The sequence below is a fragment of the Prinia subflava genome, chromosome 8, assembly GCF_021018805.1.
Source record: "Prinia subflava isolate CZ2003 ecotype Zambia chromosome 8, Cam_Psub_1.2, whole genome shotgun sequence".
In the NCBI taxonomy this organism is placed as follows: Eukaryota; Metazoa; Chordata; class Aves; order Passeriformes; family Cisticolidae; genus Prinia; species Prinia subflava.
The window spans coordinates 3,410,146-3,429,179 of record NC_086254.1 but is presented as its reverse complement, the minus strand read 5'-3'; the positions used below and the strand labels follow the sequence as shown (position 1 = coordinate 3,429,179).

The following is a 19,034-nucleotide window of genomic DNA, read 5'->3' as shown; positions in this document are numbered from 1 at the left end:
TTGCTGGTCTCCTGTGTCCTGACCTTGGTGCTGGGAGTATTGAGGTGGGAATATGGAACCTCATTCCCTGCCAGCTTCCCTTCTGCCTGCAGAGGATCCACACTGCCAAGGAGTAGATCCATGAGGACAAAGTTGCTCCTGGCACAAGTGTTATTCTAGGAGCCATTCACTCCTGTGGGTGCTTGGCACCAAGCCCCACCCTGCTTTAGTGCTTCCAAGGTGCTGGGCCTGACTGGACCCTGCCATCACCCCTTCCCTAAAAACAAGGAGAGGTGCCACCCAGAGCTTTACAGTTACAAATGTTTATTCTACATAAAAATTCCACAAAATGGGAAGCTGTTTTGCACCCAAAGCCTTGGGAGAAGAAAGGAATGCTAGCAGGAAGGGAAAGAGGGGAGAGGAGAAGAGAGGCAACATACAGTGTCATCCAGCCCAGTGAGACAGAGCAAGCCAGGGTCAAGATCCACATAGAAAACAAGGACACTTAGCTCACAGTACAGCAACAGTAGAACTCCACGGGGGGCTCGGAAAGCCTTCAAGTACATTAATTACAAAAAAAAAAAAAAAAACCCAATCCCCAGTTCGAGTGCAAGCTGTGCGTGCCCCACACTGCTCATGGAATACTGCATCAACACGCTCCCGGCATGGGGAGGGCAGGTGGCACTTGGAACAGAGGTGGTGGAACCCAGAGGACAAGCGGGTGCAGGTTGGGGGCTGGAAAGAAAAGGTGAAACATCTTCCCAAAGCACAACCACACTTGGTGATTTGGTCTGTACATGCAACGACAGGTAGGTGAAAAGGAACTCAATGGGGCTTCCCATAGTGCAGGGGTAATTATTGCACCAAAACACCCTCCCCTCACAGCGAGGACAGTGTGAGCCTGCCTGGGGGGCAGCAGTGGCAGCCTGCTCCTCATCTCCTTTGCTTCGGAGCCCAGCACTGCTGCTGCCCACAGGATCCCAGCAAAGTGCCAGCGGCCCTGACTGGCCCCATCCGAGCCCTGCTGCCCTGGGGGCTGCTGGCAGTGGTGGTGCCAACAAGGAGCAAGGGCCAAGAATCCCCCCCCGGAGCAGTTCCTGGCCTTGTGCCTTGCCAGGGGTGCCACAGCCCTGGTGTCAGGTGAGCTTGTGCCACTAAAGCCACTGCCTGGAAGAAAAAAAAGTCACCTTGTGCTAGCAGTGGGCATGGCTGCAGGGCACGAGCATGGCTGCAGGGCAGGAGCCTGGGAGGAGGGTTTTCCTGCCTGTCCAGTGTTATTGCTTCCTGGAGGGGCCCTGGGGCTCTTGCTGGCCTGGCAGAGTAAGCAGGGACGGCAGTGGCAGGGAGCTGCTGAGGGACAGAAGCATGGCCACTCTCTTTTCCTGCAGCCAGACGTGTCCTGGAGCAGAGGCCCTGCCCTTGCCTGCCTCCTGCCCCTGCCTGCATGGTCCTGGTGCCCCAAGCCCTTCAGTGCACGCAGGCTGCAGTGCTGGAGCTCACACGGGTTGGTGCGGGACTGTGAAAGAAGGGGGCTCTGGTCTGGGATGTTCCCATGGCTGCACCCTGAGGGGCTTGGACTGGGCAGTGTGGGGAACCAGGCTGGACCCACCCCCGAGGGCAGCTGCATGCAACAAGGGGCTCTGTGGGGGACCTCGGGTAACAGTGGCAGAGAAGTGCCAGGGCTGCTGCTGGGCAGGGCTGGCCCTGGGGGAGCAGCACTCTGTGGCTCAGCCACTGCCTTTCCCCTGTATCCAGGGGCACCACACAGCCAGTGCCTGAGCCACAGCACCCTGCCAGCTGTGGAGCCACTGCCAGTGGGGCAGCCTTGCCCTGGTGCTGGTGGGAGCTGGGAGGTGACGCTGCCCGAGGCTGGAATAGTGGCTGCCATCAAGAGTCCCTTCTCTGCTACCAGCACCTGGCAGCCAGCCCCTATCCTGGTGTGGCAGTGAGCCCAGCCTAGCTCGGGACTCCTCTGTGGTGCTTTGGCGTGTGCACAGCCAGAGCCCTGGGCTCTCCAGAGGAAGGTGAGGGCACAGCCCTGTCTCTCGCCTTAGGGAAACAGGCAACGGCAGTACTGGACCCCTCTGAGCTGCCTGCCAGTGGGCTTGGACCCCACAGCAGCTGCATCTGTGTCGTGGGCACAGCACAGGGCACCCGGGCTGTCCCACAGCACCCCACTGAGAGCAGGTGCCTCACTGGTGGCTGGGCAGGAGGGCAGGGTGCCAGGAGGTGGCAAACAGGCAGTCAGGCACTGGCCTGTTCAGAACCAGACTGGATATAGGAGGACAAGGCTGCTACTCCTCACTGGCAGGGGCTGGATACAGCAAGGGCTGCTCCTGGGACCACAACAGGAGACAGCCCAAGTGCTTCTAACCCCCATCCATGGGAGTGAAAAAGCAAGGCTGGAGCAGCCCTGCTTGCAGGTGAGTGCTGCCAGGGGCTGTGGACATCAGCAACAGCCCCAAACCCTGCCAGGAGGAGTCCAGGCCTGTGGGCAAGAGGAGCCAGGACCACCGTGCACCAGGGCTGAGAGCACTGTGGTGCAGGATGAGCAGCCAGTGAAGTTCACTGGCCTTGGAATATCTGTGCCATCCTGCCCTGTCAGGCCAGCATCCAGGAGCAGCACTGGCCCCCACACACCCTGTTCCTGTCCCCAGGCAACTGGGATGGCCCCAAGCAGCAACTCCTTATTCCACACTGCTCCATCAGGCACCCACCACCTGCAGTGGCACATCCAGCCTTTGGCACCCTGCTGGGGTGAGGGCTCACGAGGTGAGGGAGGGGACAGCCCTGCCACCGCACGAGTGGCAGGGATGGAGCCCCAGAGCCAGACACAGTCACTGGCCAGGCAGGGCTGGGCAGAGCACACCCCTGGGGAAGGGCCCTGAAGAGAAGCAGCCCAAGGGAAGGTGTTTGCAAGCACAGATGCGGCTGACAGATGTGAGAGTTGGAGGTGATGGGCAAGCTGGGAGGTTGGCTGGGCACCGTACTCCCAAGGACCCCTAACACCCATCACCCGTCCCCCCTCAGCTGTCACTAACACAGACTGCCCATGACAGGCTAAACAGCAGTGCCCAAGGGCACTTCTGTCCCCACCCTGGTCCCAGCCAGCCACCCAGCCTGGAGCAGTGATGAGAGCTCGGGTTCCCCCCCGGGGTCCCCCTTGCGCCCATCACCATCGCCCGCCCCCCGCCTGCGCCCCGGGGCTGGAGCTCCCTCCACACAGACGCACCGCACCGCACACACAGCGTCACAAACAACCATGCATTAGAAACTGAAATGCTGCTGGGAGGCTCCGGGGCTGCGTGGGTTGCTCCGGCGTGGCTGCAGCCCCATGGCACGCGCGGCTCCATCCATCGCACACAAACAGTCCTGTGGGGTGAGTCTAGCCGAAAATGCCGCCGAAGGTGGAGGCGATGACGATGCCCAGGATCACGCAGCAGATTATGATCATGATCTTCTTCTGCTCGGGGGTCCCAGCGGCGGCAGGGAGAGAGGAGAGGGGATGGTGAGTGTAGGGGCAGGATGGGCCCGGCAGTCCGTCCTGTTCCACTCTGCCCCTGGTGGGCTCTGAGCAGCACCTTGGGAGCCAGAAGGGCTCTGGCAGTCCTGGGCAGGGAGGGACACCCCTGCTTCTGCCCTGGGTTGGCAGAGCTCAGCTGGTGACCCATGGTGATACAGGATGAGGTGCTGGGAGCAGGACAGACAGCTGGCACTGCTCAGGGTCTGAGCTGAGCCATGACCTTTCCCTATTTGTTTTTTGCAAGGGATGTGGCTCTCACAGAATGCCTAGTCCAGGGGTCCACCTTGTCCCTTTTCCTCCCCCCAGGCAGCACCCCTGCCCTATGGCTCATAGTCAGCTTTCACACAGTCTGTGCTGGGAGCTCTGCCTCAGCTGTGCAACCCTCAGGACCTGGGCTGCTCCCAGTGGCCCTGGGGCACCTGCAAAGCTGTGCCAGGCTGCCTGTGGCAGCCAAGGTGCCAGGCAGGCCCTGTGCCCGGGACAGAGGTGTCAGCAGTGCAGGCAGGGGCAGGGTCGTGACTCACCCGCCTGGCTTTGCTCTGGTACTTCACCGCCTTCTTGGTGTCGGACACTGCCCGCTCCACGTAGTCCACCGAGTGCTCCACGTTGTACTCGATGCGGTCGATCATCTCTCCCTGCAGGAGGACACAGCCCCCGCGCCCACGGGCGTGCACACCTGAGCCTTCCTGCCCTGCTGCTCCCTGCCTGCGGGTGGATGCTGCCCTGCCCAGCAGCCCTGCAGGGAGAGAAGCACTGTCAGCTGCCTGCGGGCACTGGGTGTTTCCTGGGGTGCAATGGACTGCGTGTCCCATCCCAGAGGATCTCTGTGCACATCCCCGCAGGGAGACAGGCAAGGGGGAGGGACAAGGGAGTTCCCAGCCCAGCCCTGGTCCTGATGTGTCCAATATCTCAGGTGACATCAAAATCACGACAGGGGCTACACCAGCACCACACCACATGCTGCTGAAACAGGAGGCATGGCAGGGAGCAAGGAGAGCACCAGCAGCACCGTGAGGGATGCTCAGGACACCATGCACGTGCAGGGACCAGGGAGCATGGCTCCGATCCTCACAAGCACTGCACCGAGGGCAGGAGGGCCCAGAGCAAGGCCAGCCAGGATGGCAGAGCCCTGCAGGGACCCCTGCCCCACTCTGCCCCGGCTGCAGGGCTAGGCTGGGAGTGGGGGCTCCTGTGGGTGTGGGGACACAGGTTGGGGTGAGCTCCTCCAGCCTTGTTCACCTCCTTTGGCCCCATCCTGACTGGGCAAGCCAAGTCCAGCAGCAACCCTGCTGGACAGGGTTGGCAGGAGTGCGAGGTTTAAAGTCCCGTGTCCTCCTGCATGGCATGGAGGGAACTGAGGCCACAGAGCCATGGGCTCACAGCCAGCAACTCTGCAATGCCCATTTCTCACCCTAATGCTGGAGAGCACAGGGAGGACAAACCTCTGGGCCCAGGGATGCTGAGCCCTGAGCCCCACTAGCTGCTCCCTGTCTTGCATAAAACTGCTGCTGTTTCTTCCCACCTGTGCCATGCCTGGGGCAGAGCAGAGGTGCCAGCCCTGCTGCCTGCCTGGCACCTCTCTGTTCCCAGTGCCAGCAGCTCCGAGCTTCTCACCACAGGACAGGGCTGCTGGCACTGTCCAGCCCTTAGAACGGCGCATGGAATCGTGAATTCCCCACGTGTGACCCCGCCACTGCAGACAAGACAGGCCACCAACCCCTCCGTGCCCTGGTGACCCTTGCTGTCCTGCCACCGGCCATCCCAGCGCCACGCAAGCAGCAGCCATGCAGGAGCAGCCATGCAGAGCAGAGCATGCAGCACCACGGGCTGGGCCTGTGGGCCTTTACCTGCCACCGACGTCTCCTCAGGCCATGGCAGCATGGCGGGCAAGAAGGGGGGTGAGCAAAGACACAGGAGCACGTCCCTGGCTGAAGGGACTGGTGCCACGGGCCAGCAGCTCAGCCCAGGGGCACCCTGAGCTCACCCACCTGGGCCTGGTGCTCCAGGGAAGAGGAAGAAATCTCCCCCTGCATGGCAGCCACCCACTGCCCTCCTCCTGAGCCCTTCACTGAACCCCCCACCCCACACACACAGCAGCCCAGCTCTGGGGTGCCAGGCGGGTGGTCCTGCCCTGGGGAGCCCAGCCTAGGCTGGTCCTACATGTGGTTTTTCCTCTCAGCACCCACCCAGGCAGGGGAGCTCTGCTCTCCAGCCTCCCCACCCTCCACAGGGAGCCCCAACGCCCTCCAACCCCTTCAGGTGAGCCCCTGGGCTGCACCGTTGCCCCACCTGGCTCTCCACCAGCATGGCCATGTCCATGAACATGTCGTGCAGCTCTCGGATGCTGTTCTCCAGTTTGATGATCTCACTGTGCCGTGTCTCAATCTCATTCAGCGCCTGCTTGGTGATGTTTGAATCCATGATGATCTGCAGAGAAAATAAAGCCACTGAGCACCATGTCAGAGCCAGCTCTGATCTGGGACTGGGGGCACCAAGAGAGGGACGAGCAGGAGCTGCAGAGCCCCTCCACCCACCCCGAGCCAGGCAGTTTGCAGCAGGGTGCTGGATTCAGACTCTGCTCCAACAGCCTCCCCAGGCCATGCTGAGCCCCCAGGCCCTGCTCCTTCCTGGGCCACGCTCTGAGGCCACCGTGGCAGCACATCCCCAGCCCATGCTGAGGGGCTGGCTCAGCTGCAGCCCGTGCTCTGCTTACCCCAGAGGAGAAGATGGCCGGGTTGCCGCTCTCCAGCATGTCCTCCAGCTCCTCGCTGGTGGTGGTCCTGCCAGCTGCAACCACATAGCACAGGTCAGCCCAGAGCCCCCTGTCCCCAGCACAGCCCCACAGCCCCAGCACAGGGTCCTGCTGGCTCCATGGCATTTTTCCCACGAGTGGAGCAGAGCAAAGCTTTCAGCCCCAAGAGCATCCAGGGCAGTTTGGGGGGCTGCCCTCTCACAGCCTGCCTCTGACAGCCCTTGTTTTAAGGGCACTGAGCTGCCAGCTTGGCTCAGATCACACAGGAACGCCCACCCATCCCTCCTGGACACACCAACCACTCCCATGGGGCAGGGAGCAGTGCTAAGGGACCAGCAGCCACCAGCACCCATGGTGTCTGTGGAGGAGGGATGGGGAGGAAGCCACAAGCACTACGTTCTTGACAAACCCTGTCCCAGCCAGTTCAACCCAGCCATGAGGACGCTGGGCTCAGCTGGACTGCCCAAGTTTTGGCCCAGCTGCTGTGGGGCAGGAGCCAGGCTCTGTCCTTCCCCTGTGGCAAACCCCTCCATGTCTCTGGGGACCTCCAGCCCCATGGCTCCTCTAAAAAGGAGGAATTTTTATTATTAATTCACCCACACCAGGTGGTTCCTTTCCCTCCCTCCCTCACCCCGTACAGCAGAGGGAGATGCTGATCCCTCCAAGGGTGGCACTGACCCCTGCACTCATTACCTGCAGTGCATTTCTTGGGCTAGCAGCCATGTGGGACACAGGGAATCCCAGCCAAACAGATGGAGATGCTGGGCAGGGCACTGGGGCTGCCCAGTGGGGTGGGGAGGGTGAACAGGTCACCTGAGAGAGGGCAGGGGACACCCCATGGTGCCAACAGGGCAGGAACAGCTGCTGGAGTGACTCCACCAAGCTTGATGGAACCCAAACCTGCCCAGCAGGGCTGGGGGCTGTAGATGTCCCCTGTGACATCCTTCTGCACGCAGTGGTACTGAAAAGGACAGCAGCATCCTCCAGGATGAGTCCAGGGCACCTCAGAGTGGGGGAAATGGGGCAGAGTGGAGCCCAGCTCTCAGTGTGGGCAGAGGCTGGAGCTCTGTGTGAGGCTGGTCTAGACAACTCCGACCTGGGAGTGACCCCAGAGCCCTGAGAAGCTGCTGGTTTGAGCCACAAAAACAACCTGAGGGGGTTCACAGCTGCATGTGAGGCCTAAGCTTTGCCACCTGTGTACTCACGGATGTCAGGATCAGTCAAGGTCTCCACCTTGCCCAGTTCTGAGAAGGGCCCACAGCCCATTTCCAGACATGTTTTGGAGTGACAGCATCACTCTCACCAAGGGTGACCCATGACACCCCTTGCCAGCTTTTCTTGCCTGTTGGCTCCTCGCTCTGGGCTGACACTGCTCTGCTCCCAGAACAAGGGTCCAAGCAGCACAAATTTACAAACCCTCCTGTCGATGTGCCCAGCTCTGGGCAGTCACTGGCCCAGCGACAAGGAGCAGCATGCCAGGTGCTGTCCATGGAGAGCTCCTTGCTCTGCCAAATGCTGGCCCTCAAGGCAGCCCTGAAGGACAAGCAGTGGGATCAGCTCCAGGAGATGCCACATCTCTCATGGGCAGAGGTGGGATGGGATGTGGGATCTGTGCTCTCGTCCTGTCCTTGCTGCCTCCTTCCCCTGATGCAGAGCACAGAGGTGGTAAAAGCTGCATCAAGGATGGGAGCAGAGGCATGGCATGGGTTAACAGCAGGCACAGCTGGCCTGGCCAAGGGCACAGCTGCCCAGGAGGAATTTGCTTTAATGCTGAGCCAAAGCTTGGGGCATGGAGGCTGCATCCCACCCACGCTGCCCAGTGCAGCACCTGCCAAACAACACAACCAACCTGCAGGGCCTCGAGGACTTCCCAGGAAGGCCACAAGGTTTGGCTTCCCAGTCTGTCACTGGCTCCTCCACAGCAGTAAAATAGCCCCAGCTGTCCTGGGCACCTGCCTGATCTGCTGCCCACATTCCCACGGGGCCGTGGCACAGCCAAAAATGGGGGTGAAGGATGGAGCCACTGCAAGGTGGCACCAAGAGAGGAGAGGCTGAGGGAACACTCCTGCCCCAAAATTCAGTGAAACACTGGAAAATCCTGAGAACTGGACCTGTGCCCCCCCAGAGAGCTCCAGAGTACATCTGCCTCTTACTTGGCATCTCTAGCAATAGAGTTTCTTGGGAAGAAGCAGCTCTGCCAATGGAACAAGAAGCCCAGAGCATGAAGGAAGCTGGAGAAGCAACCTCAGCCCTAAGCTGGCAGGGAGAGAACAGCGAGAGACAGTGCCCAGGTCCCGCTGCTGCAGAGCCCTTGGGAACTCTGGGACACACAAACAAGAACCCACTGAGGAGACTTCCCACCTCAAGGCACAGTCCTTGGCCCTGCAATGCCCAGCTGGACAGAGTGACCATCCCCAGGGACCAGCTCCCGGGGCTGGGGCAGCAGCAGCCCTGTTAGGGTGTGGGGGAAGCCCCTGGTGCCACAGCTCAGTCCCACAGCCCAGCTGACCCTGGATGCCAGCTTGTCCAGTTCTGCATGCAGATGGTCTGTAAATAGGGAAGGCAGCTCAGGGCTGAAGGAGTCCAGCAAGCCATGGCCAAACAAGGGCTCAGCTGGGCTCTTCAGGCTGGCAGCATCCCCCGGGCTGCACCAGCACCTGCAGAGCACAGCTGGGGCTCACACTGAGGACAAGGCACTCTTCCAAGGCTGGGATCCTCTGCCTGGAATGGCTCTTAAGCTCTTTTTAGACACAAATCCATACAGCTCTGGAGAGGTGGATAACGCTGTCCTGTCCACCTGTGTGCCAGGTAACAGGTACCAGTGACTGTCACTTGGCTGTCACCCAGCTCAGGCAGGTCTGGCATTGCCCATGTGGTACCAGGATGAGAAGGATTGACCTGCAAAACCCTGCCCAGCACATCACAAAGTGCCACCCACCTCCTTGTCCCTCAGCATCTGCACTCAAGACAAATCCCATGGTCATTCCTGAGATGAAAGTGTCAGGGAATCCTGAATAAGCTCTGGGGTGGCCCAGATGAGCTGCCAGGGCCAGAGCAGCCCCAGACTCTCTTGGCTCAGGGTGGGATGCACACACAGCTCACTGTTCTGCACACCAGTTCACCTGTCTGGCACAGCAGGGCCTGATGAAATCTCTAGTGCCCTCAAACACAGAAGATACTTTATTTTCGTCTCCTTGGTTTTGCACATAACAAAATAACTGTCCCTAAAAACAAGCAGCATCTGTGCAGCACCTCCACAGCTCCAGCTGCACACCCACCACGGTGAGCAGCTCCTCCAAGCTCTGAACCCAATTTCTCTGGGAGCAAAACCTAAATACATTTCATCCCCTCAGAGATGCTCCTGGGTGTGCAGCGTGGTGCTGATGGTTACTGAGGCACAGCCTCTGGCACACACAGACACAGCAGTGCCTGCACAGGGAGCAGGGAACAGACCCTGAGAGGGCTCTGGGGACCCCCACGGGGTGGCTACAGCCCGGGGCAGTGACTCTACATCACAACTCTGCCACTGTCCTGCTTGCAGAGCCAGATGTGGTGAGGATGGAGAGACTTGCTGGGTGCTGGGGAGCCTGCCCAGAGCAGCTGAGGAGTTCCTGCTCTCATACTCTGAAAACCTCAGTGATTCACTGGCTTTGCTGTCAGAGCTCCCAGCACTTTCTATCTTTGGACTCCTCAGCAGGAAGGGAGAGCTGAGGATGCTGTGGAGATCTGTGCAGTCACCACATCCCAGCTGAGCTCTGCTCCTGTGCAGGAGCCCCTGCAGCAGCTGGGGCTGAAGGTGCTGCCTGGGACCCTCCAGGCCAAGCAGAGCCCCTGTCCAGCAGCACTCCTGGAAAAACACCCTTGAGCTGTTCCTTTTGATGAGTCCTTCAGCCTGGAAATATTTTCCACTGTCCTGGTGGGGGAATCCAGCTTTGGCAAAGGGCTGTGCAGAGGGCTGTGTCCCTCCCCAGCACAGCCCCATCCCTCCTCTGCACCTCTTCCATAGCAATGAGAAATGCACTGGTCTCCCCCAGTCCTCCACACCTCCATCCTGAGGGGAACAGGATGTCAGGAACTGGGACACCTCCCCTACAGCACACACTGCTCCATGGGGACTCCTGAGCAGCCCCTTCCCTGCACCCTGACAGCCTGGCAGGATGGACAGAGCAGACACAAGAATAACAGCAGACCCTCGGAATTTAGGCAGAGCCCTCCCAAAATCCAGTAGGAAGACAAGAGGAAGGTTTCTTTCAGGTCTGCATCCAGTCAAGGACATGGCTGAGTCCTTCCAAACCTCCTGTCTCAGAGGGAGGCACAGGGATACCTTAAATTCCTGCTCACATGACAAGGCACTCCTCAGCTGTCAGCTGCAGTGTGGTGCTGGCTGAGGGATGAGTCAGGCAGCTGGAGCAGTGACACATCCTGCTTTACAGCAAACTGGCAAGCTCTTGTTGAGCCTCGTGTCACTCAGCCTTCCCATCCAGCCCTGCCAGCATTAGACATCACAAAGACTAATCTGAACAAAGATTAAGGCCTGTGTCTCCTTCCAGCCCTCCACAGAAATTCCCAAACCCCACAGCAATGAGATTGCCAGACCAACAAAGCACATTCCCACCTTGGTAGTAGGTGACTACCAAGGACACCAGAGTGATTCACAGAGCTCCTGTCATTATTCACAGTCAGTTGTTGCAGGAAAGAAAAACTTCAATTTGGTTGTTAGGAAAAGAAAAGGACTAAGTTCAAAGCCTTCCATTCTGAGCACAAACCCCACAACATGTCTGACAGTGAGATTATTTGCAAAAATCTCCTTTAATCTCTGCATGCCCTGACTTCCCCCTTGATTACTCCCCTAATTACCTGGTTCTTCTTTGCTGGGAGATAACCCCACTGCTCTAAACTATTCAAGTTTCACTGACTGCCCAGAAGAACAATAAGGAGAGTGTTTTTACAGACAGGCAGGACTGGACTGCTAAGTGATGGGCCCTGGATGACTCAGAGATCTCAGTGGCACAGCAGTGTCACTTGAGGTGTCACCTGGTGAGGGGTCACCAGCCTCAGGGGGGTCACCTGAGCTCCACCCTTGGCCACAACCTAATGGGTGCTGAGAGAGGTGCTAGGCAGCACTGGCTCCTGCTCCCCCTGTGCACGGGAGAACATCAGGAGCAGGGACTGCTCCCATCTCAAGAATTCCCTTCTCTGTTTCTGTGTTCAGCTTAGCTCATCTGTGAAGAAGAGCACCCTGAGGAATTACAAGTACATGCAGGAATCAGGAATTCCCGTGAGCTCCTCTGAATTAAAAATCAGCTGCAAACACAGAAGAAATTCCTCTCCTTGTGATCCCTGTGCTCTCTCTTCAGCATTTTGGGATCACTTTGCTGGATGCACTCTGAAATTCAAGGCACTACCCCACGTCCACCTCCCACAGAAGTTCCAGTCTCTCCCATTGCCTCCTGTGCATCCCGGGAAGCTCTGCCCAGCTTTGGGAGCAGCTCTGATGCACTGGGAGCCAGTGCAGGATGTGCACAGCCATGTTCCCCTCAGGTTCACTCACTGATCTCCAGCTGCCTCTGGATCCTGCCCTTGCAGCGCTCCCGGTAGTCGGTCTGCGTGGCGTTGTACTCCGACATCACCTCCACGAACTTGCGCGACAGCGTGGAGTGCTGGGGGGAGAGAGTCAAGAATGACTGAAGGACAGAACCACAGAATGACTGAAGGACAGAACCACAGAATCACAGAATGACTGAAGGACAGAATCACAGAATCACAGAATGGCAGAATCACAGAATCACAGAATCACAAGGTTGGAACAGACCTTCAGGACCATCAAGTCCAACCCATGCCCCAACACCTCAACTACACCATGGCACCAAGTGCTATATCCAGTCTTTTTTTAAATACATCCAGGGATGGTGACTCCACTTGGGCAGACAATTCCAGTGCTTTATCACTCTCTCTGTGAAAAACCTTTCCCTAATATCCAACCTAGATTTCCCTTGGTGCAGCTTGAGGCTGTGTCCTCTCGTTCTGTCAGTGCTGCCTGGAGAAAGAGACCAACCCCACCTGACACAGCCACCTTTCAGGAGGTTGTACAGAGTGATGAGGTCACCCCTGAGTCTCCTTTTCTCCAGGCTGAACACCCCCAGCTCCCTCAGCCCTTCCTCATAGGGTTTGTGCTCCCAGCCCCTCTCCAGCCTCGTTGCCTCCTCTGGATGTGCTCTAGAGTCTGAAAGTCCTTCCTGAACTGAGGGGACACAGCTGGACACAGCACTCAATGTCCTTCCTAAACTGAGGGGACACAGCTGGACACAGCACTCGAGGTGTGGCCTCACCAGTGCCCAGCACAAGGGCAGAATGACCTCCCTGCTCCTGCTGCCCACACCATTCCTGATCCAGGCCAGGATTTGCCTTCTTGGCCACCAGGGCACACTGCTGGCTCATGTTCAGCTGCTGTCACCAGTACCCCCAAAAGAAGAGAGGAGCTGAGGGTTCCATGAGAGGGAGAGCCCTGCTACCCCTGCAGTGGGGAAGGCTCAGCCCTGAGCACCTCCTGCACCTCCAAGCACCCCAAAAGCATTTCCAGCCCAAATGCTGCTCTAGAGAGTGTGACAGAGCACGAGGAGGGGCAGGTGGCAGCAGGTGACACATCCCCAGGGGAGTGGACCAGAGGCACCCCTCATCCAGCCCTACCTAAGTGTTGCAATTGGACGTGAAATAAAGATGCTTGACTCCAGTCAGCAGGCAGAAGAAAATCAGAAGGTTTTATTACAAATTCTTTCTGCTTTTTTATAACATGCTGTGCTAAAAAGGCACATTGTTGGTCCACAGGTTGGACACCTCTCTCCATTGGTTAAGTAACACAAACAATACCTGGGAGAGAGGTTGTTATGGGAAAGGAATATTGTTTACCCACAAATGTTATGGGAAGAAAAGTTATTTACACAAAGCTGCTTGGGAAGGAGAAACTGCTGAAAAGTTTCCCTTGGGAAGGCCAGCACCCTCAGCTTTCAGAACATCAGGCCCACACCTAAGCACAGCCCCCAGCCCTGAGAACACACCCTGGGAGGCTGGCAGCACCCTCCTTGCACTGCTTAGAAAGCCTGGAGGCAGGCACAGCAGTGCCCTGGGCTGAGCCCTGCCTGCCACTGCCGTGCTGCCAGGACCTGCCAGGCCCTGCACAGGCACAGGATGGAGCCATGGGAGTCACTCTGCAATGCTGGGGCCAACAGCATCCAGCCCTGCTCAAAGCACAATCACAGAATCACTGAAGTTGGAAAAGACCCCCAAGATTATCATGTCACAGCTGTGACCAACCCCCACCTTGTCACCCAGGCCAGAGTGCCACATCCAGTCATTCCTTGGACACCTCCAGGGATGGCAGCTCCACCACTGCCCTGGGCAGCTCCTTCCAATGCCTGACCACCCTTTCCATAGAGAAATTCCTCCTCATGTCCAACCTGAACCCGCCCTGGTGCAACTTGAGGCTGTTTCCTCTTGTCCTGTCCCTTGTCTGGGAGCAGAGCCTGACCCCCACCTGGCTGCCCCCTCCTGTCAGGGAGTTGTAGGGAGTGAGAAGATCCCCCTGTGCCTCCTCTTCTCCAGGTGAGCTCCCCCAGCTGCTCCTCATCAGATCTGTGCTCCAGACCCCTCCCAGCTCTGTTCCCACCCCTGGGCAGCCTCTGCAGTGAGGGAAGGGCACCACCAGCACTCAGACCTGCTGGGGCAGGTGTTTGTACCCCTGGAGCAGCCCTGCCAGCACAGCCAGACCTCAGGAGACAACACTGGAGACATCTCCAGGAGATGACACTGCAGACACCTCCAGGAGATGACACTGGAGACACCTCCAGGAGATGACACTGCAGACACCCCCAGGGCACGCCTGCACTGGCCCTGTGGCTATTCTGAGCCAGCAACAGCAGAGTATTTATGGAGAGCCTCAGCTCATCTGCTCCCTCCTCCACCACAAACCTCCCTTCAAGCCCTGGCAGCTCCAGCTCCATCCTCTGCTCGGGAGGAGCTGGCCCAGAGCAAGGTCAGACAGCTCTGGAGCATCTCAGCTCAAAATCCAGCAGCAGCGGTGTGATGTGCCATCCCCATGCCTCCTCTGCTGTCCCAAAACTGATCTTCCTAAAATCCACTGCACTCTCATTCAGCTGAAAACTGTCAACATAGATCTGGAGCCAAATATAGCCTGGGTGCTGAGTGACACCCTCCCTGCTCACTGGCACACCATGCTACGCCTCTTTTGCTTAACAAGTTCTTTAACTCAGTGTTTATTTTCTCAGATTGTTATTTGATGTTCCCATGGGCATCCCACACGTCTACAATATGCATTTGGTTTTTGAAAAATACAGAGTTTTCTGCAAAACTGGCTGGAAAAAAGCATCTGAAATGGCTTTCAGACATTAAATAAACCTACCTGAATATCCACAGCAAATAAAATGCATATCGAAATTTACCTTGTGGTTGGACTCATTAAACAGAAAATATTAACTCAAGTTAGGAAAAGGGTTTGTTTCACTCAGGTCTAGCAACTCTTCACTCCCCAAACATGGGCAAAGCAGCCCAAACTGGATTTCCAAAAGCTGGTAAAAGCTTCTGGGTATTCAGAGTGGGCTTTGAAAGCACCTAAAAGCACAGACTGAGACTGGCTCCTTGTCCTTCGTGTGATTAACAGGAAGGTATTTTTGAAGTGTTTATTTCATGGGGTAACACACAAATTTTATATTTATATATAAAATAGATACTTATATATGATATATACATATAGAAACATGGAAAATACTGTCTGGAAGTTGCATCATTGGCCACATTTCTGGACTGGGGATGCCCTTAGGAACTGTGACCCCTGCACCTGGATCTGCTGCAGGCAGGTCCAGATCTGATGAGACTCTTCTGGCTGGAGATGACCACAAAAAGCCACAACAGAAGTCCATAATCTTAATGCTCAGTTACTCCTAGTTTACAACACGTTAACAAGGGGAAACTGGCTCCCCATTCCTTCTTTTACTGAGTGTTTTGCTAATAGCAAGTCCATACAAACAGGAGGAGACACAAATCCTACAGAAACACCAAGCTTCAAGCAGCAGGCGTATCTAAATCAGCCTTCCAGTCTGCCCCATCCCAAATCCCATACAGAATGTGGGAAGGGAGGCAGGGGCAGGCCAGGCTTTGGGAACACACAGCCACATTGCCCAGGAGGGGCTGGAACTGTCAGTGCCACTGCAGGAGGACAAAGCTGGGGTGACCCCAGGTGGGGCACAGGACAGGCTGAAGGAAGCAGGGTCTGGTGAGCTGAAGGTGACAAAGCCTAGAGAGATCCTTTTGTTACAAGAGGGAGCACAGAGAGAAGCTGCAGCAAAACTCATCTTGGAAGTGTACAGGGGCAGGCAAAGAGACGAGGGACAAAGATGGGAGATGGAATTCCCATATTAAGAGGGGAAAGAATTTTCCTAAGAGCAGTCAAACACTACAGGCCCAGAGTGCCCTTGCTCTGTGGTGTCTCCATCCCTCTGGATGGATGGATCTGTAAACTTTAGCAGTACCCTATTGGCTGAAAAGTTTTTAGGATGCTCTGGAACAAAGACATTTTGGCAGGCTGTGTGCTGCTGCCTTTTCTCAGTTGTCTCAACTCCTGTAACGAGACTGATGCTTCATTAAAGACTGAGAACAGCCACTCTGGCAGTCCTGTCCTGTTCCTACACAGGCAGAGAAATCCACTCCACAGCCAAGCACAGCCCTCCTCTCCCAGCACTGCCTGGGACCCCTCAGCTGCCACCTCCCACCCTGCCCTCCCCGGTGCCCCGGGGCAGAGCTCACCTGAGTTTTCCTTATCCGCAGGTCTGCTGATGACCTGTTCAGTCCCTCCTCTTGTTCGATGCTCTGCTCGATGCCTGCCAGGGGAGGAGCACACGTTATTTTGGGCTGTCTGGAGAACAACCACGGGATCATTAAGGTTGGAAAAGACCTCCAGGGTCATCAAATCCAACCCTCAACCGATTAAACCACATTAATCCCATTAAACCACAGTGCCAAATGCCACATGTACTCGTTTTCTGAACACTTCCAGGGATGGTGACTCCACCACTTTGGAGAGCGCCTGTTCCAGTGCTTAACCAAAGGAAAGGGAATGTTTGGCAAAGGGACTGTGAGAGACTGGATCAAGGAGCAGCTGGTACTGCTAATCCAGTTCCCAAATCCTGACTCCACCACTCAGCCTGGCAGCAGAGCCCTGTTTGGTGACTGCAAAGCTCCTGGTGCCTGGCCACTGGCTGTGATCTGGGGCTGAAAGGGCAGCACTGTCACCCCAGGCTGGTGAGCCGGGATTTCCACACAAAATCAGTGTGGTGCTTAGGTCTGATTGCCAGTACTCAAACAAACTGGAGAGCTGTTTCCTCCACAGAGGCAGGAGGAGGAAACCCAGAGCTGAAGTGTCTCTGCAAAACACCAAACCTCGAGACTCCTCCAGGGAATCCAAAAATAGCAGCTCCTCCAGCTGCCTGGGCTGGCACAGGGAGCACCCACCACATCCACCAGGCACGAGTGCCCTACTCCGTGCTGGGCACCCACACAGCAGTGCAGGGATCTGCCCTTTAATGATGAAGATAATTAAGATGAAGGCCTCGCTGCCCAAAGCCTGTGAGTCACGGGGGAGCACTGCCCTGTCCCACTGTGCCTCGGGCAGGGAGAGGTCCCAGAGGTGCAGGGCAGGGGGGCTGGCACACAGCAGGACAGTGCAATCCTGCCCCACCCCTGCAAGTGTCCAAGGCCAGGTTAGACAAGGCTTGCAGCAACCTGGTGCAGTGGAAGGTGTCCCTGCCCGTGGCAGGGAGTGAAATGAGATTGCCCTTGAGGCCTCTTCCAACTCAAACGATTCCATCATTCCAGGATGCTATGAATTCTGCTCCTCAAGGCCAGCTAAGGACACACCAGTTCAAAGACTTCACTGCAGGGACTTGTAAAACCTGGGAGAAATCTCCCCTCAGCAGGCTGGCCAGTGTGCACAGACACAACTCCACGTAAACCACCCGGTGGGAGCTGCTGGCATCCCCAGAGCCTGGCTGGACACCCCCTCCCAGCTGATGTCCCACAGGGCCTGGCTGTCCCAGCACCTTCCCAGGTCCCTGGAGCCCAGCACAGGGCGGGTTCCTCCTGCAGCAGGGGCTCCCCATCCCCAGGGCTGCCCCCTCACCCTCCAGCTCAGCTCAGAGTGTTTCATCAGTAACTGGGCTCGTCACAAACCACTCCCCATTCCCAAGGAATGGTATTGGCAAACACTGGGCATTTCTGATAATTAGCAGAATCACATTTTTCCAAGAAGCTAGTAATTAGAATTAGGCCCTGCATGAGTAATGTCTGGCCTGAAGAAGTCAGTTTGTTGTCAGCAGATGTTGTTTTTGATCAGCCCTGACTGTTTTCTGTCATTGGTCCTGCTGGCCATGAGGCAGTTTGGGACAAAGCACAAGGACTAGTCATCTGCAGCTCCAGGTAAATATGAAACCAGAGAGGCTTTTCTGGAAGCAGAAACCAGGAGCCTGTCCTGCAATCCTGCAGGCTTCCAAAGCTCCTTACAAAACACATATGGAAAAGGATTTCTGTTTTCTTACGGCCAAACCCTACCACCAGGGATCCCAGTGTGTCCAGGGTCACAGGAATGGATCCCTTGGACAGTGGAATAGGTGATAGATGGCCCTTGGCTCTCCTTCCTGGCTCCAGTTCAGATCATGTGCTAGGAAGACAAAGGGAACAACAGAGGCACAGCTGTCCTGGCCTCACACGGGACACGGCTACACCAGTGCTGACCTGCCCAACAAAGGGCTCCAGACACGCCTGAGCCCTCCTGCAACACTTCCACAAAACCCTGGGATCACTGAGGCCACTGCTGCCCTGGGGGAAGCACCAGCTCCTCTCTGCCCTTCACACACAGCCAGGTCTTCTGCACCAATGTCAACCAAACCCCAGACTGATGTCCAAGATCACCACAAGCAAATCTGAGGTGCCAGGGGTGACCTGCCTCCCGTGTCAAGATGCTGCCATTCTCTGACTCCCTCAGTCCCCTGGGCTCCAGTCTTGGGATTCTGGGCTTGTGTGAGCACAGCCCTGGCCATCAGTGGGTTGACAGTCACCTTGTTCTCACACCTCAGAGACTGACTGACTCTTCCAATAGTGCAAAATGAAGGTCACACCCCACAGCAGCACCCCTTCACCCACCCAGACCTGGACAGACCCTTTGGCCACGCTGGGGGTTTGCCCAGGGTCCAGGCCCTGCCAGCAGCGTGGCACAGGACTCACTCACAGCCCCCCAGCTCCTCGTGGCCCCATTCCCTCAACTCCATTCTGGAACGGGGCACAGGGGGCCAAATTCACAAAGGGCAAATGAAAGCATCTGGAGGGTGCAGCAGGGAGGGAGGGTGATGCTCATCCCTGGGAGCATTTCCAGCCTGGCACAGGAGTGCCCCAGCAGAGCCCCACAGCTCCACCCCAGGCCCACACTCACTCTTTAGTTTGGAGCGCACTTTGTTCGCCGTCTTCTTTATGTCCGACATCAGCTCTTCCAGCTCCTCTTTCGTTTCTGGGGAGAGAGGAGAGAGCAAACATGGATGTGCTGCACACACCACTGAAATCTGCTGCCCTGCAGAGCACAGAGACCAGAGCTGTGAGCACTTCAAACCCCTAACTGGAACAATTTCCAACCCCTGACTGAAAACACTTCCACCCCAGGCTGGGAACACTTCCACACCAGACTGGGAGCACTTCCACAGTCCAGACTGGAGCTCTCCCACA

At 57.0% G+C, this 19,034-nt stretch overlaps 1 protein-coding gene across 2 annotated transcripts in view; it reads right to left on the bottom strand.

Moving 5' to 3' along the window:
• Positions 1-135: 135 nt before the first annotated feature.
• STX1A (syntaxin 1A) overlaps positions 136-19,034 on the bottom strand; it is a 69,945-nt gene continuing 51,046 nt past the window's right edge. Inside the window, exons 4-10 of one of the 2 annotated variants that reach the window (XR_010081029.1) lie at positions 18,748-18,822; positions 16,071-16,144; positions 11,806-11,914; positions 6,216-6,289; positions 5,792-5,929; positions 4,027-4,238; positions 136-3,442 (exon numbers count right to left, since the gene is read on the bottom strand). Coding sequence is in view for 1 of the 2 variants with exons in the window: in XM_063402400.1 (XP_063258470.1) it covers positions 3,365-3,442; positions 4,027-4,137; positions 5,792-5,929; positions 6,216-6,289; positions 11,806-11,914; positions 16,071-16,144; positions 18,748-18,822 (659 nt within the window). In the remaining variant the exon portion in view is untranslated. The remainder of the gene's footprint in view (positions 3,443-4,026; positions 4,239-5,791; positions 5,930-6,215; positions 6,290-11,805; positions 11,915-16,070; positions 16,145-18,747; positions 18,823-19,034) is intronic. The other variant, XM_063402400.1, reaches the window with a different exon arrangement.